Source organism: Hemitrygon akajei, chromosome 30, assembly GCF_048418815.1.
Source record: "Hemitrygon akajei chromosome 30, sHemAka1.3, whole genome shotgun sequence".
Lineage (NCBI taxonomy): Eukaryota > Metazoa > Chordata > Chondrichthyes > Myliobatiformes > Dasyatidae > Hemitrygon > Hemitrygon akajei.
In genome coordinates, this window is record NC_133153.1 from 38,199,598 (window position 1) to 38,224,060 (window position 24,463).

General features: G+C 40.6%; 1 protein-coding gene across 2 annotated transcripts in view; it reads left to right on the forward strand.

Annotated features, from left to right (window-relative positions):
* aagab (alpha and gamma adaptin binding protein) overlaps nt 1-24,463 on the forward strand; it is a 58,953-nt gene that overhangs the window by 9,709 nt on the left and 24,781 nt on the right. For both annotated transcript variants that reach the window (XM_073032638.1, XM_073032639.1), the window contains exon 2: nt 23,725-23,915. In XM_073032638.1, the coding sequence (XP_072888739.1) occupies nt 23,725-23,915 (191 nt within the window). The remainder of the gene's footprint in view (nt 1-23,724; nt 23,916-24,463) is intronic.

Consider the following 24,463-nt stretch of genomic DNA (forward strand, 5'->3'; position numbering starts at 1 on the left):
TCAACACTGAATTGATTCCATAACCTACAGACTCACTTTCAAGGACTCTACAATTCATGTTCTCAGTGTTACTTATTTACTATTATTATTTTTTGTATTTGCACAGTTTGTCTTTTGTACATAGCTTGTTATTGCGTGGAGTTTTTCATTGATTCTGTTGTATTTCTTTGTTCTACTATGAATCCCTGCAAGAAATTAATCTCATGGTGACATATATGTAGTTTGACAATGAATTTACTTTGAACTTTGAATCCCGTGTCATTTTCTCTTCTGCAGCCACATCTTTCCTATAGCGTGGTAACCCAGTACACAGTAGTGCAAATGCAAACTAACCAGCATTTTGTACAGTTGAAACACTATTCTTAAAAGGCAACACACACCAAATGCTGGAGGAAGTCAGCAAGCCAGACAGCATCTATGGAAAAGAGTACAGTCGACGTCTTAGCCCGAAATGTCGACTGTTCTCTTTTCCGTAGATGCTACCTGGCTGGCTGTGTTTCTCCAGCATTTTGTGTGTGTTGCTTGGAGTTCCGGCGTTTGCAGATTTTCTCTTGTTTGTACTTAAAAGTCATTTATTTTTATTACATTTGTAAAGATATCCTTAAGAACCAGTTAATGAAGATTAGATTTTGGATGATCTTGGACTGCGGTTATTCAAACTGGATGTGGTTTGTTGCAGTAAGAGTTAAGAGTTGGTTCACCTAATGCTCGAGCATTACAATGACAAATTCTCCTCTGGGGAAACTGAATTTCTACTATAACTGAAGTACCTGTTCCAGAGCGATGATGTAAATGGAGCCTCAATAGGTCCCATTATTATTGGCATCAGCTGTATTGAAGCTTATGTGGCCATGTAAGATTTACTGCTGTTTCTGTAATTTTTCTTATTAAAATCAATGGTTTATAGTAAATCAGTAATCCTATTACAAACTTGCACAGGATAAAATCGGTTAACTTTAATTCCCAGTAGCATGGTTTATACATGAGAACTGCTTTCTTGAGAGCCGTACTGTCATCAAATAAAGGTCAGCCTTGGTAAAATTAATGGCAAGTTGGTGTTGGTTTAGTACTGACATTGGTTTTGACACATGCTGCTATAAATTGGAGGCAGAGTCACATTTCTTTTTCATCTGTTTGATTGAGATCCTATTTTTCCCCTACCTTGAAGTGTTCCATAGCCTTGCTTTGTGGTTTTAGAATGATTGTCTCCTGCTGTTTGTCCATGGTCTCTTTCCCATCATTTGTTGTCTGGCTTTGAAATGTTGACAGCTGATAGTCAAGCACTAAAAGGCAAAGGAGTCCACTTGGGGAAGTGGAGTGAGCTAGTATCCATTCTATCAATCACCGTGTTTTTTCTCAGCATTTCTAGCAGGAATATGTTATAAATTTTTTCTGCCTCACAGAAACCAGGCATCGTCTGATAGCTATTGCAGCCATGAATTTTATATAATTCTATGCTTCAGGAAACATCTAATTGTTTGAAAAGGCAGAAGATGCACATGGATATCACATATCTTACACTGAATCATACGGACAGAGGTTTCTCTTTCTTCATCTCCTTTTGCAAACTTTATCTGTGAAATTCATTGCCACAGGTGGGGTAGAAACCAAGTCATAGGGTATATTTAAGGCTGATATTGATAGATCCTGGATTAGTCAGTGCATGAAGGGATGCAGGGAGAAGGCAGGAGATTGGGGCTGAGAGGGGAAAATGGATTAGCCATGATGAAATGGTGGAGCAGAGTCGATGGGCTAAATGGTCTAATTCTGGCTCTTGTGTCTTAGTCTTTTGATCCTACAAACATTTTAAAACCCAATCGGCCACTTTGTGTAAGGAACTTGTACGTTCTTCCTATGCTCTGTGCAAAACTCCAGGCTGTTCACATGTGTGCAATAAAACTCAGAGATTTAAGATGAATGGCTAGTTGGTCTTTTTTTTGTGATGACAGGTATCAGCCATGTTTACATGAAAGTTTCTGATCTTTTCCTGATATTTTCCCAGGCCAAGTAGAGGCAGCTCATTAGAAATTGGTCAAACTAAGCTGACTTTGTGAGCACAAGGATAGATTTGTACATGTGAAGTGATTAATTTGAGCAGCTGAGGGCATCTTAATGCAATGCACTATTGTGTATTAATTGTATTAGGTGCTGAGCATAGATGCAGTTTTCCATTTTAATTCCATGGCAGCATGGTTTTGTGTGAAGTTGGATGGGGGGGGAAGGGTGAATGAAGTGACAAGCTGGGAGGTGGTAGATGGCAGATATCAAGGACTGAAGAAGAAGGAATCTGATGGGAGACTGGGCCATGGGAGAACAGGAAGGAAGAGGGTCACCAAGGGATGTGATAGGCAGGTGAAGAGAAGAGCAGAGGTAAGGGGAGCCAAAGAGGAGAATGGAAAAAGACGGAAGGGGAGCTGGAAAAATTATCAGAAGTTGGAGAAATTTATGTTCATGCCGTCAGGTTGGAGACTACACAAATGGAATATGAAGTTCAAAGTAAACTCTATTCAGAGTACATACAGTGGCATGCAAAAGTTTGGGCACCCCAGTCAAAATTTCTGTCACTGTGAATAGCTAAGCGAGTAAAAGATGACCTGATTTCCAAAAGGCATAGTTAAAGATGACACATTTCTTTAATATTTTACGCAAGATTACTTTTTTAATTCCATCTTTTACAGTTTCAAAATAACAAAAAAGGAAAAGAGCCTGAAACAAACGTTTAGGCACCCTGCATGGTCAGTACTTAGTAACACCCCCTTTGGCAAGTATCATAGGTTGTAAACGCTTTCTGTAGCCAGCTAAGTCTTTCAATTCTTGTTTGGGGGACTTTCGCCCATTCTTCCTTGCAAAAGTCTTCTAGTTCTGTGAGATTATTGGGCTGTCTTGCATGCACTGCTCTTTTGAGGTCTATCCACAGATTTTCGATGATGTTTAGGTCGAGAGACTTTGAGGGCCATGGCAAAACCTTCAGCTTGCGCCTCATGAGGTAGTCCATTGTGGATTTTGAGGTGTGTGTAGGATCATTATCCTGTTGTAGAAGCCATCCTCTTTTTATCTTCAGCTTTTTTTTACAGATGGTGTGATGTTTGCTTCCAGAATTTGCTGGTATTTAATTGAATTCATTCTTCCCTCTATTAGTGAAATGTTCCCCATGCCACTGGCTGCAACACAATCCCAAAGCATGATCAATCCATCCCTGTGCTTAACAGTTGGAGAGGTGTTCTTTTCATGAAATTCTGCACCCTTTTTTCTCCAAACATACCTTTGCTCATTGCGGCCAAAAAATTCTATTTTAACTACATCAGTCCAGAGGACTTGTTTCCAAAATGCATCAGGCTTGTTTAGATGTTCCTTTGCAAATTTCTGACGCTGAATTTTGTGGTGAAGATGCAGGAAAGGTTTTCTTCTGATGACTCTTCCATGGAGGTCATATTTGTGCAAGTGTTGCTACACAGTAGAACAGTGCACCACCACTCCAGAGTCTGCTAAATCTTCCTGAAGGTCTTTTGCAGTCAAACAGGGGTTTTGATTTGCCTTTCAAGCAATCCTACGAGCAGTTCTCTCAGAAAGTTTGCTTGGTCTTCCAGACCCTCAACTTGACCTCCACTGTTCCTGTTAACTGCCATTTCCTAATTACATTACGAACTGAGGAAATAGCTACCTGGAAATGCTTTGCTATCTTCTTATAGCCGTCTCCTGCTTTGTGGGCATCATTTATTTTAATTTTCAGAGTGCTTGGCAGCTGCTTAGAGGAGCCCATGGCTGCTGATTGTTGGGACAAGGTTTGGAGTCAGGGTATTTATAAAACTTTGAAATTTGCATCACCTGGCCTTTCTTAACAATGACTCTGAACAAGCCATCGCCCTAACAAGCTAATTAAGGTCTGAGACCTTGTTAAAAGTTATCTGGGAGCTCAAATCTCTTGGGGGTGACCAAACTTTTGCATGGTGCTCCCTTCCTTTTTTTCACTCTAAAATTGTACAAAACAAAAATAATATACTAATCTTGCTTAAAATGTTGAAAAGAATGTTTCATCTTTAACTTTATGACTTTTGGAGATCAGCTCATCTTCTACTCAACTATTCACAGTAACAGAAATTTTAACCTGGGGTGCCCAAACTTTTGCATGCCACTGCATATGTCCTCACATACAACCCTGAGATTCTTTCTCCTATGGGCATATTCAGTGTTGCTCCTCCAACTTGAGAGTGGCCTCATTGTGGCAGTGGAGGAGGAGCGTTATTCAGTCATGGAGGTGCTTATGTTACAAGATAAAGTACTTAGTTGCACTATTTACAGTAAAACAAGCCGATGCTGCTGCTGTGAGAATGTTTATGGTGATAAATTGCAATCGTGAAGTAAAAACTAAATTGGAACTGGAAATGAAATGCTTGAGTGCTTTTCTAAATTAGGCCCAGCCAAGTGAAACATGATAGGCATTATTTTGCTTTTATTTTACATCTGTTACAGGGCTTGGCTTGAGTTGCAAATGTGTGTCAAGCCAAAGTCAGCCTCGGGTAAATGTTTCACCTAATTTGATGCAACTTGAGTTGGCTTTAAGTACGAGCACTGATTGTCAAGTGCCTATTGAAAACTATAACCAAGCTTGTTAAAGGGAATATGTCTTAATGAAGTGGTACATTTATTGTTCGTAGAAAAGAAATGTAATGAAATGTGGTCTTGTCAACTTCACTGCTGTATGCCAAATACTGTTTGGATGGATTCATAAAAGAACGTAGAACACAGAGCAGTACAGAACAGGAACAGGCCCTTCAGCCCACAATGTTGTGCTGAACCAATTGAATTAGTAATCAACTGGCCACTTAAACTAATCTCTACCGCCTACACGATGTCAATATCCTTCCATTTTACTCACATTCATTTGCCTATCTAAATGTTTCTTAAAAGTCCCTGATAAATGTTATGACATATGCCAGTGATATTAAATATGACTCTGATGTATCTGTCTCTACCACCAACCACCCCAGTTAGTGCATTCCAGCCACTCACTACTCTCTGTGGTTTTAAAAATAGTCACCCCTCACATCTCCTTTGAAATGACCTCTTCTCACTTTAAATGCTTGCCCTCTGGTATTAGACATTTCAACCCTGGGGAAAAGATACTGTCTGTCTACTCTATCTATGCTTCTCATAATCTTATAAACCTCTATCAGATCTCCTTTCAGCCTCCACTGCTCCAGAGTAAACAACCCAAGTTTGTCCAACTCTTTGTCATCTATCCCTCTAGTTTGCAGGTGTTTTGTAAATAACCACCCTATACAAATACACCTGTTAGTGTGCAGTAAAACTCGGGTTCAGATTCAGATTTATTTATTGAGCCATAAAACGGAGTAGACCCTTCTGGCCCTTTGAACTGTGCAACCCAGCAACTCCTGATTTAACCCGAGTCTAATCACGGGACAATTTACAATGACCAATTACCCTATCAGTGGACTGTGGGAGGAAACTTACGTAGTCACGAGACTAACTAGCCTTTCATCTTAAATCTCTGAGTTTTATTGAACAGCTTGGAGTTTTGCACAGAGCATGGGAGAATGTACAAACTCCTTACAGACAGCGGCGGGAATTAAACCTGAGTGACTGGTACTGTAAAGCATGGAGCTAGCCACTTCGCTACCATGCCACTATGTTACACAATTCAATATTCTTGCTGGGTATATTTAATGGAAAAAATGTTGACCTTATTTTCATTATTTAAGTACTGTGGTACTGGTAAAATTCTCGATGTAGCATCACAGAGGAGATTCTTTGGGAGGACAAGTGTATGTTACTGGCTTAGGACAGTTAAGTTACTGTTAAAGCTCTTCCTTGGGTTAAATTGGCAAACTTTGGTTAAAGTGATTTGGTGAAGGAGTAATTTGAAAGTGTTTAGAGATGTTGTGACATATATTTGCTTCCTGGAAAATTAATATATTGAATAATATATGTAAAGCATTTAAATTTAATCTTCCTATCTTTACAAGTTTTGCATTTGAAACAATTCTGTGACCTAACAATCTCCAGTTTAAGGAATTTTTCATGTCAAGCAACTTCACTGAGCAGCCACTGACAATTTACTCTGTGACCTTGGTAGATCACAAACTGCTTTGGCAGAATTGTTACTTGGTATGATCCTTCCGATTTTTTTTATATGCCATAATTTGCTTGGAGTATTACCACAGGGGAGTACTAGTTTTTGTTTTAAATTTCGTGCTGAGAAGAGAACGGAAAGGAAGGTCAACTTAAAGATTTCCACTGGCAGATTGATTTTAGCTTCAGATTGATTTTTGGCTCCTTGATGTCCCTACATTATAATAGGTTCCTAATTACATATGTAGATTATATGCTGCACAAAATATAGCAGAGGGAGAGAGAAACTGAGTCAATGTTTTAAAGCAATGATCTTTCATATGATTTAGGAAAAGTTTGAAAAACAAATTAATTTTAAGTCGTAGAGTAATGGAGGGAGAAAAGGGAATACCTAGCAGAAAGTGAAGACAAAAGAAATTGAATGATACAAGTTGTGGTGGTGTTGGCTGAGAGAAGATGGTGAAGATGATGAAATGATGCAAGTGGTGGTGGTGCTGGCTGAGAGAAGACGGTGAAGGAGATTGATGTGAGTGGTGGTGCTGGCTGAGAGAAGACAGTGAAGGAGGTTGAATGATGTAAGTGGTGGTGGTGCTGGCGTAAGATTACAAATGATCTGGAAAAAGGACAAGTAAATTTTAAACAAAATGAAGACAGTAGAAAGATTTTGGAAATGGGATGCAGAAGATGAAATTGCTGGAAATCTGAACTAAAGGTATGCTCAAGATGCCCAGTAAGCCTGGTAGCATTTGGATCCTCAATGTCCTGACCTACAGATCACAGTCAGTAAGGATAAGCAGCAACATCTCCACTATGATTATTCTAAACAAATGTGCTCCACAAGGTTGCGTCTTCAGCCTCCTCTACTCTACCCTCTGTACACTCACAACTGTGTGGCTAGATTCTACTCTAAACAGATTTGCAGATGATGCCACCATAGTGTGCTATATCTCAAATAATGATGAGTCAGAGTACGGGAAGGAGATAGAGAGCTTAATAATATGGTTTCATGACAACAATCTTTCCTTCATTGTCAAAAAAAGCTAGTCATTGACTTCAGAAAGGGGGTGGTGCACAAGCTCCTGTCTACATCAATGTTGTTGAGGTTGAGAACTGTAAGTTCCTAGGTGTGGACATCACCAATAGCCTGTCCTGGTACAACTAGGTTAATGTCACTGCTGAGAAAATTCACCAACATCTCTACTTTCTCAGAAGGCTAAAAAAATTTGGCATGTCTCTGTCTACTCTTACCAATTTTTTATTGATGCATCGTAGAAGGCATTCTGTCTGGATGCATAACAGCTTGGTATGGCAGCTGCTCTGCAAAGAGTTGTGAACGCAGATCAGCTCATCACAGGAACCAGCATCCCCTAACTGGCTTCTGAATATACTTCCTGCTGCCTCAGTAAAGCCTAATTAAAGACCCACCCACTGTAGACATTCTCTCTTCTCCCCTGTCCCATTGGGAAGCAGATACAAAAGCCTGAAAGCACATACTGCCAGGTTTAAGGACAGCTTATATCCCATGGTTATCTGACCTCTTGGTCGTGACATCAATGTGGTTTTACTAGGAAAGGCTATTGGTGGAGGGGAAGAAGCTGTTTCTGAATTACTGGCACCTGTACCTTCTGCCTGATGACAGTATTGAGAAGAGGTTATGTCCCAAATACCTCTTTCTTGAGACATCACCTCTTGAACATGTCCTCAATGGTGAGGAGGTTTGTATCTGTGATTGAGCCGGCTGTGTCTACAACCTTCTGAAATCTCTTGCAAAAATTTGTATTGAAGGCTCTGAATCAAGGCAGTCAGAATGCTCTCCACCATGCATCTATAGAATTTTGCTGGAGTCTTTGATGGTATACCAAGTCTTTCTTAACGAGCTGTTAGTATGCCTCATTGTGATTGCATCAGTGTATTGGGACCAGGTTAGATCCTCTGAGGGCACTCAGGGACTTGAAGCTGCTCACCTTTTCCACCACTGATCCCTCAATGAGGACCAGTTTGTGTTCTCCAAATTTCATTTTCCTGAAGTCTACAATTAGTTCCTTTTTCTTGCTGACATTGAGTGTGATGTTATTGTTGCACCACATATTCTGGCCCCAACATAGCAAACCCATGATACTCAGCAGAAGAACAGAACATAACAGAATTTATCACAATATAGTGCATGGAATAGAAAAGGTTTAGAGGGCAATTGCCAAATGGCAGATGTTATCAGCTCACTGGGTAACATCTTTGGCATGAAGTATTTCCCATGCTGTATGACCCTATGATTCTAAACTTTGAATCTGCAAGGTGAAGGGAAAATGTGCTAACCCATTGCTGCATGTAACTTCTAGATTCAGAATCAGGTTCAATATTACTGGCATATGTCATGAAATTTGTTATTATGCAGCAGTATATTAAAATACATAATAAAAAGCTGTTGATTACAGTGAGAAGTATATATTTATTAAAATAGTTAAATAGTACACAAAGAGAAAAAATGTAGAGAGGTAGTGTTCATGGGTTCAATGTCCAGTCAGAAATCAGAGGAGAAGAAGCTATTCCTGAATCGTTGAATGTGTGCCTTCAGGAAACACCACCAAACTTCACTTGTGGTCTTAATCCAATTTAAGCTTTACTGGCTGTTTATTCCTCTCCATAGATGCTGCATGATCTGCTGAGCCCCTCCAGCATTTTCTGTGTTGCTCTGGATTTCCAGCATCTGCCAAATCTCTTGGGTTTATACATTGTTACCAACCTTTTTGAGTATGGAAAAATACTCAACTGTTCCAAAATAGGCAAAAATATTTTGAATATTTTGTTTTAAAAGTGGAAATGTTCAGGAAAGTATTGAGGAGTGACTATGCACTGCAGCCTCACTGTGTTCACGTTGTTTAATGTGTTGCCTCAGATGAATTTCAAACCTAGTTCACCTGAATGATACTGTCTGTACTGTTCTGCTTAAGTTCCACAAGGTGGCTATGGAGACTTGTAGATGCAGACCCATATTAAATGCAGCACCTTGCCATACTTTGAAGTAATTTAGAAAATTATATACCTACTTAGATTAGTCATTTAGAAAAACTGCCTTGATGGAATTTCTCACTTTATGACTACTTGGAAATTTTTTAGTCAAATTTTGTTGATATCTTAAACTAATCTGACAACAAAAACAGATTAATTTTAAGTTGTGTGGCAAAAGCACAGTGGAAATAAGTGTGTGGAACAAACTGTGCAGTTACTTAATCGCAGTATTAAAGAGTAATATGGAAGAGATCAGAATCACGTTTAATAACACTGGCATATTTTTTTGAAATTTGTTTTGCAGTCGCAGTATGGTGCAATACAAAAAAACTATAAATTACAATAAGAAATATTTTTCAGAATTAAGTTTATTATCACCAGCACATGTTGTGAAATTTAGTAACTTAGCAGTTCAATGCAATACATAATATAGAAAGAAAAAAATAAGTATATCAATTACATTAAGTATATATGTATAATAAATAGATTAAAATAGTGCTAAACAGAAATAATATTTAAAAACCAGCATCTGCAGATTTTCTCTTGTTTGTGACTTTAAAAAAAAGTGAGGTAGTGTTTGTGAGTTCAATGTCCATTTAGGAATCAGATGGGAGAGGCCAAGAAGCTTTTCATGAATTGCTGTGTGTGTGCCTTCAGGCATCTGCATCTCTTCTCTGATGGTAACAATAAGAAGAGGCATGTTCTGGGTGATGGAGGTCTTTTCTGAGCACTGCTCCTTGAGGATGTCTTGGATACTACAGAGGCTAGTACCGAAGATATATTGTATATATCGTCGTCATTGTTATGTGCCATGCCATATTCTGTGGGCAGTCATGGTATCCGTGACCATGATTGTTCTTGGCAAATTTTTCTACAGAAGTAGTTTGCCATTGCCTTCTTCTGGGCAGTGTCAGTGACCCTAGCCATTATCAATACTCTTCAGAGATTGTCTGCCTGGCGTCAGTGGTCACATAACCAGGACTTGTGATAGGCACCAGCTGCTCATACGACCATCCACCACCTGCTCCCATGGCTTCACATGACCCTGATCGGAAAGATTGGTTTGGGGGGGGGGGGGGTGGCTAAGCAGGTGCTATACCTTGCTCAAGGGTGACCTGCAAGCTAGCGGAGGGAAGGAGTGCCTTGCACCTCTTTTGGTAGAGATGTACCTCCACCCCGCTACCCAACTTTATATAATATATAAATTTAAATAAGAAGGTCAAAAAGAGAGCAAAAAATTAATGAGGCCGTGTTCTTGGGTTGGTTCATTGTCATTCAGAGATCTGATGGTGGGGAGAAGAAGCTGTTCCAAAAACCTTGGTTATCTGTTGAAATTAAATGGAAAAAAACAATGGTACTGTTCACCTAGGGGTAGGTAATTACTCCCCTCAAACATTTGCATTAGCTGACCACTCATACCATTGTTGACATCTAGCCACAATCTATTAACTCAACTAGATTAGTTCATCTATATTAGAAAAATGTACCTTTTAATGCAAAGTTGTAAACACATCTGTTTATTCCAGTGTTAATGTCTTGAGTTGTGGTTGCCATTTAAATTTAAATTCCACATTTTAGGGAATGAGAAATGCAAGTGGTGGAAGTGACTGGAGAGAAACCCAGTGCAAACAATGACCACAATTTGGTAAGCTTTAAATTAGTCATAGAAAAAAAAAGCGGCTCAAAGGGCAGCGATATGGATTTTGGGTTGTTCGGGATCGGACGTCCGTACAAACAGGAGGCATGAAAGCCAGTTAGTCAGCGAGCTTGGAGTTCAGGCTCCTGTTGTTGGCTAATCCATTAGTTGATACTAAAGGTTGAAGTTCAGTGGTTGATTGGAAGTCCAGAAGTCGAATCCCGATGGATGTACTGGAAACCGGAGGCCTGTCTGTGTGTGGGCACAGCTGGGAAGGAGGAAAGGGGCTGTTTTGCTATGGAAGTTAACAAAACGTTGTTTTGGGCTGAGACCTTTCATCAGGACTGGTTAGAGCATTGGCTGGTTGGTAGGAGGCAGCGAGTGGGAATCAAAGGATCCTTGTGTGGTTGGCTGCCAGTGACTAGTGGTGTTCTGTAGAGGTCGGTGTTGGGGCCACTGCTTTTTATGCTGTATATCAATGATTTTGTTGATGGAATAGATGGTTCTGTTGCCAAGTTTGCAGATGATACGAAGATTGGTGGAGGGGCTGATAGTGTTGAGGAAACAGGCAGGCCGAAGACATAGACGGACTAGGAGAATGGGCAAGAAAGTGGCAAAAATGAAATACATTGTTGGAAAATGCACGGTCATGCACTTTGGTAGTAGAAATAAACGTGTGGACTATTTTCTAAATGGGGAGAAAATCCAAAAATCTGAGATGCAAAGGGACTTGGGAGTCCTTGTGCAGAACACCATAAAGGTTAACTTGCAGGTTGAATCGGTGAGGAAGGCAACTGCAATGTTAACATTCATTCCAAGAAGTCCAGAATACAAGAGCAGGGATGTGATGCTGCGGCCTTATAAGGCTCTGGTGAAGCCTCACCTATGTATTGTGATCAGTTTTGGGCTCCTCATCTAAGAAAAGATGTGCTAGCATTGGTGAGGGTTCGAAGGAAGTTCATAAGGATGATTCCAGGAATGAAAGGGTTATCAAATGAGGAATGTTTGATGGCTCTTTGTCTGTACTCACTGGAACTTAGAAGGATGAGGGGGAATCTCACTGAAACCTTTCAAATGTTGAAAGGCCTAGACAGAGTAGATGTGGAAAGGATGTTTCCATTATGGGCAAGTCTAGGACAAGAGGGCACAGCCTCAGAACAGAGGGGCATCTATTTAAAACAGAGATGCAGAGGTATTTCTTTATCCAGAGGTTGGTGATTTTATGGAATATGTTACCACATGCAGCTGTGGAGTCCAGGTCGTTGGGTGTATTTAAAGCAGAGATTGATAGGTTCTTGACTGGACATGGCATCAAAGGTTATGGGGAGAAGGCTGGGAACTGGGGTTAAGGTGGGCAAAAGAAAGGATCAGCCATGATTGAATGGCGGAGCAGACTCGATAGGCCATATGGCCTATTTCAGCTTCTATGTCTTATGGTTTTATTTAGTGCCCCAAATGGCCCTTCCAGTTGAGGCACACTACACCTGCGAATCTTTTGGGGTTGTCTACTGTATCCAGTGCTGCATCCTCTATATTGTTGAGACCTGACGTAGATTGGGGGTCTGCTTTGTTGAGCACCTTCGCTCCATCCACAAAAAAGCAGGATTTCTCGCTGGCCAACCATTTTAATTTTTTTCCCTATTCCCATTCCGACATGGATGCCTTTTCTGCCACATTGAGGCCACTCTCATCTTGGATGAGCAACACCTCGTATTCCGTCTGGGTAGCCTCTAACCTGTTGAATTGAGCATTGATTTCTCCAACTGCCAGTAATTTTTACCCTCCCCCTTTCCACTCTGGTCATTCACCTCTTTTGTCTATCCTCCTATCAGATTCCTTCTTCTCCAGCCCTTAACCATCTATCACCTCACAGCTTCTTACCTCATTCCCCCTCACCCCTCCCCTACCTCCATCTGGCTTCACCCATCACCTTCTAGCTTGTCCTCTGCCCCCTCCTCCCACCTTTTTATTCAGACATCTTCCCCCTTCCTTTCCAGTCTTAATGAAGGGTCTCAGCCTGAAGCAGCGACTGTTCATAGATTATGGACTGATTTAGCTGCAAAATTCCAATATGTTTTTCCAATTTATAGCCACCATTTTCTCTTCAATTTGGGTCCTGAATTATAATTGCTTAGCTGTTTTTTTTCTTGCCTCATTAAGAAACTACAAAGAAAATATTAACTTTCATTTTCAGTATTTAATTAAAAAAATCATTAGGTGACATATATTTAGACTGACTGACTCTGCAGCTTACTCAGTAGAATCCAGATGTCTACATAAAGCAGTAATTTTCCAACTTTCTGCCTAAGTAACATTTTCCAAATATTGACAGTTAACTTCTGAAAGATCATTTAATCTTCACAAAGAAAGAAAATCTTTTAACCACAGCACCTCATGTTTCACTTTAGAGCTCGGTGATCTCTTTGATGTCTCTGGTTTGTAATGCAGACTGAATGTTTTAAGATAGCTTTGTTACGAAATAGTGATTTACATTGCATTATTTCAAACTCGTTATTGCGGGTTGTGGAGAGAGGGTTGTGAGAAATCATGGTTAAGAAGACAAAGGTCAAGAGGTAGGAAGAAAATCTGCCACAATCATACCGGGGTGCTCCCCTTTTATCCCTGCTTTTCTCCACCACATTGTTTTCCTCTCTCACCATCTGTCACCATCTGCCAGTTTTGAATTTTGCTGCTGGAAATGGCCTTTTACTGACTGTACAAGAGTGAATGTAGTTTCTTGTATTTACATGTTGTTAATGATTGCATTAAAACATCCCTCAAGCAAGATTAAAACCCATTCTGCTATACATTTTTCTTACAACTCTACCACTAGGGATTTCCTAGATGCAGTGCAATTTTATCCTCTTATACTGCTGTGTCCAATAATAATTCTAGGAGCTTTTTTAGTTTTATATTCTCTTATTGCTAATTATTGCTAATTGTTTTCTCCTGTTTTTTTTGCCTCCTATAAAAGCAATTATGTTTTTTTTTGTAGAATCTCTTGTGTTTATGTTTTCCTGTAGAGCACTGATCTCTGCTTCATGTTATGAGGTTTCACAACTGCATATAATATTTGAATCAACTCTAACTTTTTAAATATAAAACCAGTATCTTGTAGTGTCCATATTGCACCATTCAGGAATTCTTGTGTTCTTTTTTAACAAACCTGTATATTAAAGGGGGTGGCACGGTAACGTAGTGGGTAGCACAATGCTTTACAGCACCAGCAACCTGGGTTCAACTCCCTCTGCTGTCAGTAAGGAGTTTGTACGTTCGCTTCATGACAGTATGGTTTTCTATCAGGTGCTTCGGTTTCCTCCCACAGTCCAAAGACGTACCAGTTGGTAGGTTAATTGGTCATTGTAAATTGTGCTGTGGGTTAAATCAGGGGTTGCTGGGTGACATGGCAATAAATAAATAAATACTGCACCATGCAGGAATCTGATCTAAGGGGAGCTCTTGAGTGTGCAGTTACAAAGGACTAATTAGCATGTAGAATAAAAAAAAGGTAAGTATGAATAGCATTGAGTTCCCTAGCCTTTGTGTGTTGCATTATGAGGGTCTGATTGGCCAGAGTTTAGCTATTCCTAAGCATAAATACAACAGCATCAGTGCTCTATCCTTGGGATATCTCTCATAAGCACTGGCACAGAATATTAGCAGCTACAGGTCATAGAGCAGCAGTAGACCATCTGGTCCGTCGAGCCTGCTCTGCCATTCAGTGAGATCATGGCTGATCTGGCCATAGACGCTTCTCTACCTACCTGCCTTCTCCCCATAACACTTAGTTCCCCTACTATGCAAAAATCTATCTAACCTTGTCTTAAATATATTTACTGAGGTAGTCTCCACTGCTTCATTGGGCAGAGAATTCCACAGATTCACCACTCTCTGAGAAAATCAGTTCCCCCTCATCTCTGTCCTAAATCTACTCCCCCAAATCTTGAGGCTATGTCCCCTAGTTCTCATCTCAACTACCAGTGGAAACAAATTCCTCACCTCTATCTCATCTATCCCTTTCATAATTTTATATGTTTCTATAAGATCTCCTCTCATTCTTCTGAATTCCAGCAAGTACAATCCCAGGCGACTCAATCACTCCTCATAGTCTAACCCTTGGAGTCAACCTGGTGAATCTCTGCACTGCTTCCAAAGCCAGTACAGTATATCCTTCCTCAGGAAGGAGACCAGAACTGCATGCAGTAGTCCAGGTGCAGCCTTACCAGTACCCTGTATAATTGCAGCATAACTTCCCTGCTCTTAAATTCAATCTCTCTGGCGATTCCTCATAGCAAAGTACAGCACATAAACGGGCCCTTCGGCCCATCTAGTCCATGCTGAGCCATTTAAACTGCCTACTCCTATCAATGTGTGCTGGGATCATAGCCCGCTATACCCCTACCATCCATATACCTATCCACACTTCTCTTGAATGTTGAAATCGAGCTCACATGCACCACTTGCACTGGCAGCTCATTCCATTCTCTCAACACCGTCTGACTGAAGACAATTTTCTTCATGTTCCCCTTAAACATTTCATCTTTCACCCTTAACTCATAACCTCTAGAAAGATGCTTACACAAGTTTCCTGGTATATTTATTCTTCAAGGTACAGCTTGGAGTAGGCTGTTCCGGCCATTCAAGGGATGCCACTTAGCAATCAACACAAACAAAATGCTGGTGGAACGCAGCAGGCCAGGCAGCATCTATAGGAATAAGTACAGTCGACGTTTCAGGCTGAGACCCTTCGTCAGGACCCTAGCAATCCCCTGATTTAATCCTAACCTAACCATGGAGTGAATTGCGATGACCAATTAACCTACTAATCGGTATGTCTTTGTGCTTGGGAAGGAAACTGGAGCTCCCGGAGGAAACCTGTGGAGTCATGTGGAAAATGTACAAACTCCTTACAGGCAATGGCTACTGTTTAGACTCACCTAGGGATGGTATAATTTCTGCTCTCATTATTCAGGTCACCACTGCAGGCCTGGAGAATCTATCCTTTGACATCTCAGGTATCCTCTTCATGGCTTTTCATTATGTAGTTATTCATTACTACTAGAAAGACCAAAGTAGATTTGACATGTGAAGGGGTTATTGTATAGAGAAGGTCCCTTTGGAAGCACTCCAATGATATCAACCTCATTTTAAAAAAAAGAGAGAATTTGAGATGCAGTGAAGCAGAACATTTTTGTTTTCATTGGTTCTTTAGCCTTTTCTGGGTAGGAGATGTCTTACTGTAATTTTGGATGGTGGAGCATAAGACAGTGGAGCAGAATCAGGCCATTCAGCCCATCATATTTGCTCCACCAGTCCATTATCCCTGTCAACCCCATAGTCTTGCTTTCTCTCCATAACCTTTGATGCTTTTACTAATCAAGAACCTATCAATCTCCACTTTAAGTATACCCAGTACTTGGCCTCTGCAGTTGTCTGGCTAACAAAATTCATCTGTTCTAAAGGGATGCCCTTCTATTCTAAGGCTGTGTCCTCTGGTCCTAGACTCCCCCTCTATAGGAAACATCCTCTCCGTGTTTCATCTGTCTAGGCCTTTCAATGTTTGATAGGTTTCAGTGAGAACCCCCCTCCCCATTCTTCTAAACTTCAGCGAATACAGGTCCTGAGCCATCAAACGCTCTCTTTCTCAGGATCGTTCTCATGAGCCTCCTCTGGAACCTCTCCAATGCCAGTACATCCTTTCTTCGATAAAACGCCCTTACCTATAGCTTAAGCACACACCTTCTTCATAAGTACTATTTTTAAAAGCTGATTTGTGAATTGTGTTCTGTAAATTGACGTACATCCATGGATCTCTAACTTCCAAAAGTCCATAGCAACTGTGCAAAGTTGGTTGTGTGCGGCAAATTCATTTGTTCAAAAATTTGAATTACCCAGTAATTTCAAAGAATGGTATGAACGCAAGCAAAATCTGATACAAATATGTCAATGGACGGAGATACTTGAAAACCTATAATAACTCCAGGGCTACTACTTTGAAAAGCTTTGCATATTGCTAGAATGAAAAATTAACAGCAGGCATGAAATGAAGTCTCAGTTTATGTTCATTGTCATCACGATCACAGTTTTGTAATGAGATTCCCTAATGAGTCTATACCTGGGAATACTCATTGAATAACCAAAAAGGGTTCATGGTGCTAAGGTTCACTCTTCCCAAGTAACTGATTGTACACTAGAAATATTAAATATGCAATTGTAAAGAAGGTAAAACTCAGTAGAATTTAAGATACTCTTGATACTCCTGGCATGAAATGCCTTGCCCCCTTACAGGAAAGCTCTACCATGAATTCTTCTCTGAATGTTTGAGATACTTTTATAACTAACAATGTTCTGTTAGGGATTCATAATCATCATTATGTGCACTGCCATATAATGTGAGTGATCATTGTCTTTTGACCACAATTGTTCTTGGCAAATGTTTCTGCAGAAGTGGTTTGCCATTGCCTTCTGGGCAGTGTCTTTACAAGATGGGTGACCCCAGCCATTATCAATACTCTTCAGAGGTTGTTTGGCATCAGTGGTCACATGACCAGGACTTGTGATGTGCATTGGCTGCTCATACGACCACCCACTCCCATGGCTTCATGTGACCTGATCATGGTGGGGGGTGGGAGCTAAGCAGGTGTTACACCTTGTCCAAGGGTGACCTGCAGGCTAGTGGAGGGGGAAGGAGTGCCTTACCACCTTTGATAGAGACGTATCTCCACCCTGCTACCTGAAGAGAGATTGACACATTAAATTGCGCTATTCCAGGGTTGTTACTTTGGCTCATCTACTTTGCCTCTTTTGTTGTCTTTATTCAGTTCTTGAGGCAAAAATGAAACCAGTGAATACTGGCCTCTAGTTTTCACTTAATAAGTGGTACTGGACACCAATGTGGTGTGCACCTTTTGTTATTTTGCCTAATTGTTCCTCATTTGTCATGTAAGTAACATACTTTATTTGGTCAAGGCTGAAAACTAGAGGACATGGGTTTAAGTTGAGAGGATGGGAGGTTAGAGGGAATTGAGAAGTAAATTTTTCACACAAGGAGTAGTTGTTACCTGTAACAAGCTGATGAAGGCTGGAACAGTTTCTTTACTGCCCCTCACTGTGTGTGTGTGAAGCTAAAAAAAATCACTTGAGCTGAAAGCTTTCTTCAGTATTTCTAATGAGATCTTATTTTTGAAAAGATATTTGTTTCAAGGGCAGATAAAGAAAGGATAGAAATGAATGTCTTTCCACTTTGTGCTTCAAGTTAAAATCTGAATTAACCTATGTAGGAAATGATTTTAAAAAACAACTTGCCCAGAGAAATGATGCTCGTACAAAATAAATTGCGTACTAAATGAACTGTGCCTCTAGAGGCCACAACACTTCCCACCTGGCAACCATGGGATGTCAGCTTAACTACTGAAACTAAAAGTCAGATGCTCATTTCATTAAGTCTTTGGCAAAAGAAGGGCAGTCTCAGAGACTAGTCTTGAAAGCCTTATCACATAGTTTCTAACTGTTCTTGTTTCAAGAACATCAGCCTTGATGACATACTTGCTTGTGGTAATATTTGATAAGCAGAGTGATGACACAGTGTTCACCTAGAATGACAATTGGGTGAGGTACCTAAGAGTCAAGAAAGAGAAAAGAGTTCACTCGGGTAACTTTGGATTCGGAGAGTTTCTTGCTTTGTGATGCACTGCACTTCCTTTGTCCATGAACCTTTGCCCAGTTCAGTTTCTCTGTGCTGAGAGGGCTCATCTTTCTTCAGGTTTGAATCTGAAGTGGAAGATGCAAGTTCAGGAGGAGGACTGGATGAAGTACGACAGGAAGCTGGTTCCTATCTTTGTCGCTTTGATATCATCCTCTGTTGAGCAACCATGTCATATCTGAGGACTTTCACCAATGGTTCTTCAGTCACCGTCCTAGACAACCAGCTACTTCATACACCTTTGCCTCTGCAGCCTCATCTTCACGCTCCTACTTCAGCGCACTCAATATAGCCTCAACATTAGCTTTCTCCATGTCTATACGAGTTTTCTCCATTTACATTTCAACTTCCTGCTTGACATTCGCTGCTCTCATTCTTGTCGCTTCAGTTCTAGCACGGACTCGTGCTGCAGTTATGCTGATTGTGGTTTTGCTTGAGCGTCACGAAGGTGCAATCAATGCATCATGTTCTGACCTGACTTCCAGGGCTTGGCGATCGATGTTGCTCGGATTGGAAGCTGACATTGTAGCGTACGACATTCAGATGTTTATACAAAGCGAATCGCACCTCTAGAGGCCAGAACAGTAACCAGGTAGCTGAATGAGCAGGATTTATAGATATATGGAGTAATGCAAGCAGGTGCCATTAGTATAGATGGGTATGATGATTGGCGTAGGTTTGATGGGCTGAAGAGCCTGTTTCTGTGCTATACAATACTCTCACTCTAATAATATCTCTGCTCATCTCAAGTCTGGTTTCTCCAGCTATTATGGTGCATACTTTCCTGTACTGAATTTGAACCAGGTGCAAACTATTGTGTTATAGAACATTATAGCCCTGTGCAGGCCGCTCAGCCCTTGATGTTGTGTGCTGACCTTTGAACCTACTCTGAAGGGCAATCTAACCATTCCATCCTCCACAGAATACCATTTGTCTAACATCCATGCACCTATCTAAGCATTTCCTAAATACACCTAATGTATCTACCTCTACCACCACCCGTGGCGGTGTGTTCACACAGGCACTATCCTCTGTCATCTCTGCTATACTTTTCTCCAAACACCTTAAAGTTATGCCCCTTTGTGTTTGCCATTTCCACCCGGGAAAATTCTCTGGTATCCACTTGATCTATGTCTCTTATCATCTTGTACACCTTTATAAAGTTACCAGTATGGTGCATTCTTCCTCATTTCCTTTCCTCAAATTACTGCAGTCCTTGATGTGGGTGATCAACACACTGACGCTTGTTAGAACTGTCCTTGCTTAGTTTCACTGTATTTTTGTTGATCAGGGACATGGCACTGTGCAGTGGTGTTCTCTCCAACTTTGTCACTTGAGATTGCATTCTGCCTCTTTGTAAAATCATGTGCAGACATGGGGCTAGCTTCACTTTCAATCTCTCTCAATCTATCTCTCTCTCTCTATCTCTCTCTCTTATATATCTGCTGTGTTTATGTTATGACTTTGTCCAATGTCTATTTTTGATTGGATTATGGATAGGAAAATAACCATCTTGGGGCCAGCCATGCACTTGATACCTTAATTTACATTTAGTTTCCATCCCTTTCTCTAACTGAAGTCAGTCAGTTTGTTCCCTAGGCATCTTGCTCAGTACAAATTAAGCTTCCAACTACATATCATCTTCCCATAGATGGTCTACTTTCACCTGTATAATATTATTTGCATATCTACCTTAACATATTGGCATCTTCCATGTTCATCTACGGAATTATTCTCCCAATCATTTTCCATCTTTCATCTTCAGCTTTTTGGATGGTGGGTTGGAGATACATCTTGACCAAAGGCAGTGTAAGGTGCACCTTCCCTCCGCTAGCCTACAGGTTACCCTTGGGCAAAAGGTGTAGCACCTGCATAGCTCCCCCATCAGGGTTATGTGAAGCCATGGGAGCTGGTGGTGGATGGCCATATGAGCAGCTAATGCATATTACAAGTCCTGGTTATGTAACCACTGACGCCAGGCAGACAATCTCTGAAGAGTATTGATAGTGGCTTGGGTCACCCGTCTTGTAAAGACACTGCCCAGAAGAAGGCAATGACAAACTACTTGTGTAGAAATATTTACCAAGAACAATCACAGTCATGGAAAGACCATGATTGTCCATGTCATATGACACAGCACATAACAAAAGAACGAATCTTCTGCTTGTCCAAAACTTCTGTTGGTAGTCTTTATCAACAATCCCAATTTACCTCTCCTTCCTAGGAGTTGTATAGGATTACATTTGCCATGTTGTTTAATTCTTTGCTTGGTCCATAAATGCAAGTTGCTGCAGCTAATAATTTTTCCTGGTCTAAACTGCAGAGCACTGAGTTTTTATGAATCCCCTACCTCTGCTCCAATTCCTTACAAGCACAAATGGTGAGGTAGTGTGAACGTTCCATTGGTGCTTTGCCAACCTTTTGTGGGCTGTACAGGAATCTCCTGTTGACAGCATAATATGTCTCATCGCACTTGTGTCTTACATGTCTTGAAAAGGAATCTGTTGCCTAGAGTGCCTTTAAATATAATTTTTGAGTGACTGACTGATAAATTTGTATTGCTTATTTATTTGAGGCCAAGAATATAAAAGCAAAGATATTGCCTGGATTGGGGAGCATGCCTTATGAGAATAGGTTGAGTGAACTCGGCCTTTTCTACTTGGAGCGACGGAGGATGAGAGGTGACCTGATAGAGGTGTACAAGATAATGAGAGGCATTGATCATGTGGATAGTCAGAGGCATTTCCCCAGGGCTGAAATAGCTAGCTCAAGAGGGTATAGTTTTAAGGTGTTTGGAAGTAGGTACAGAGGAGATGTCAGGGGTAAGTTTTTTTTACACAGAGAGTGGTAAGTGCATGGAATGGGCTGCCGGCGGCGGCGGTGGAGGCGGAAACAATGGGGTCTTTTAAGAGACTCCTGGATGGCTACATGGAGCTTAGAAAAATAGAGGGCTATGGGTAAAGCCTAGGTAGTTCTAAGGTAGGGACATGTTCGGCACAGCTTTGTGGGCCAAAGGGCCTGTATTGTGCTGTAGGTTTTCAATGTTTCTATATGATGATGAGATTTTCTAAGGCATTGGTCTGACCACATTTGGATTATTGTGAGCAGTTTTGGACCCCCTGTCGAAGATGGGATGTGCTGGCATTGGAGAGGGTCCAGAGGAGATTCGTGAAAATGATCCCAGAAATAAAAGGGTTAATATATAAGGAGTGTTTAATGGCTCAGGGCCTATTTGTTCAAAAGTTCAGAAGAATGGGTGGGGGCTCCTCATTGAAACCTATTGAATATTGAAAGAGCAAGATAGAGTGGACATGGAGAGGATCTTTCCTATAGTGGAAGAGTCTTGGACCAAAGGGCACAGCCTTTGAATAGAAGGATGTCCCTTTAGAATAGAGATAAGGAGGAATTTCTTTACCAGAGGGTGGTGAATCTGTGGAATTCATTACGACAGTGGATGTGGAGGTCAAGTCATTAGGTATACAGTGGAATCCAGTTAATTGGGCTACATCAGGATCAGTACATTCTGCTCCAGTTAATTGGCTGCCCAAATAACCAAAGTTTCGTGGAAACAGTAAAAAAGGTATAAAATAAGACAAACTACCAATTATCTGAGTAACAAATTATGCATTTAAATGTGATACAGAACATATTATAAAACTACCAATACTGCTGGTGGTTATCCTTCAAATCTGATGATGACAGGAAACCTGTGCGGCAGAGTTTTTAAAGTGGAAAAACCATTATATGGGGGCAGTCCCACTCTCTTGACCTCAGATATCCAGATCCAGTGATATGAGTAGACGTCACTACTGGGGTCTGGTTACAATGGATGACCATGATTTCTTCTGTGCCTTTTCATGCTCTTTCTTCTCCAAGAAGTATCACAGAACTGCCTTCCTGGCCTTTGGATTTCACCGTAGATCTCATTTGTCCAGTCTGTTGGAGCTGACTTTGCATTCTAGGACAAGCATGTTTCTATTTCACCAGAGTATGACTCCTGCCATTACCCTCACCTGGTTTGGCTTCTGTTGCATGCAAATAGCTACTTGGAGCCACAGGTGAGAGCTGAGTGTCTGATGGGGACAAAAGATAGCAGTCTAGATGATTATCAATACCTTCAAATTCTTCATAGTTTCTAACTTGTTGAAGTAGTGAAATCATTTCAGTTTCATTCCTGGCCGTTTTCGGCATCTCCAAGCCTGAATGCACGAAAGCATAGTAGGCGGAACAGTCCTGAATAGTCTTTCTGCTTATTACAAACGAGAATATCTGCAGATGCTGGAAATCCAAGCAATACACACCCAAAATGCTGGAGGAACTCAGTAGCCCATGCAACATCTATGGAAAAGAGTACAGTAGACGTTTTGGGTCAAGACTGTTCATCAGGACTACTTATTTACTGCTAAATCTCTGTATTGTTCTCTATGCTTTAGTGCTTCAGCATTCTCTTCAAAGTGGGAAATTAAAAGTAATACTGACTGCAGCAGCTATAAAATTCCCAAAGAACTTAATGCCTTGATACAACTGTGATCAGTTTGAATTAATGCAGACTGCCACTGGCTGACTAAAAAATAAATGCAATTTTAATTTTCCTTAAATTACAAAAATTGCTGAATCAAACATGAAAAAAATGTGTTATCTTTTGATGGCTAAAATTGAGAGAATCTAATTTTTAGACCATAAGACCATAAGTCATAGGAAAAGAATTAGGCCATTTGGCCCATTAGGTCTGCTCTACCTCTCAACCCCATTCTCCTTCCTTCTCCCCATAACCTTTGAAACCCTTAGGAATCAAGAACCTATCAACCTCTGATTAAATATACCCAATGAAAGCATCTGTAGCAATGAATTCCACAGATTCACCACTCTCTGGGTAAAGAAATTCCACTTAATTTCTGTACCAAAGAGATGACCTTGTATTCTGATAAATCTAGGCTTCACTTTCTTCTAACCTCCAGTTATTTCTCCTCTTGTATTCTTAGAGGTTATTATGTGATGACTACATTCACCTAGCCACAATATGTATGATTTGATGGTGGTAACTGTTGGCAGACAATGCATCTGTATTGTGATTGTATTCATCAGCTCCAGGTCTTTTTCAAGTAGAGCAAGGGTTCCCAACCTTTTTTTATGCCATGGAGCCTTAGCATCTTGGAACCCCCTGCATTAGGGATTAAGTTTGAAGTTGAGCAGGAAAGCCTCAACATTGTTCTTCCTCTTCCCTACTGTGTATCAGATTAAACTTGACAATCAGTAAATAATTCTCTTAAAATTTTTGATCTCTTTTTAGACATTATTGGAGCTGATGACATTCCAGAATACACTGGCCCCAGGAATGTAGTTCGATGTTACCCATGGACCATAGATAACAAGTATTACACTGCGACTGTTCAGCTGTGTGTGGTGTCTGACAAATTCAAAGTGACAAAGGAGATTGCTGACTTGGTGGAGGCCTTTGTGATTTACTTTGACAGCACAACGGTAAGGAAAACCTGGTTCTTATTATATCTTTATTACCTCTGAGGATACAGTATTACTTGTGTCCTGTGTACTGTGTGGGGATCAGGGAGCAGTTGACGGCAAGCCATATCAAAAGTACTGAAATTGCAGTTTCTTAATTTGCAGTCTGTAATGCAAGTGTAAGCAGCTCCAATTTCATTTGACCATTTTCATTGAAAATGTGGGAGGTGTAAAGAAGTGATAAATTGAACTTGAACTGTGCAAATCATTTCCACTAAACCACCCATGTTTAAAGTAAACTTAAATCTTAGACCACAGTTAGTCTCCTTTGCAGCACAATATTGCTTACTCCAGATGTACTGAGTGCCAGTATTATAATCTGGCATTTGAATTCACTTGGGGAAACTTAGTGAAGTTACACTGTTTATACTAGTGAGCAGCTAAATTAAACACCGATGTTTTACAAAGAAAGTCCACTATTATTTTACTCACATATGCTAGATTTTTTTCCCACTTCTTTTAGCCAATGTTCTCCCAACTTCTTCGGAAAGCATTGTTCCACGGTTACT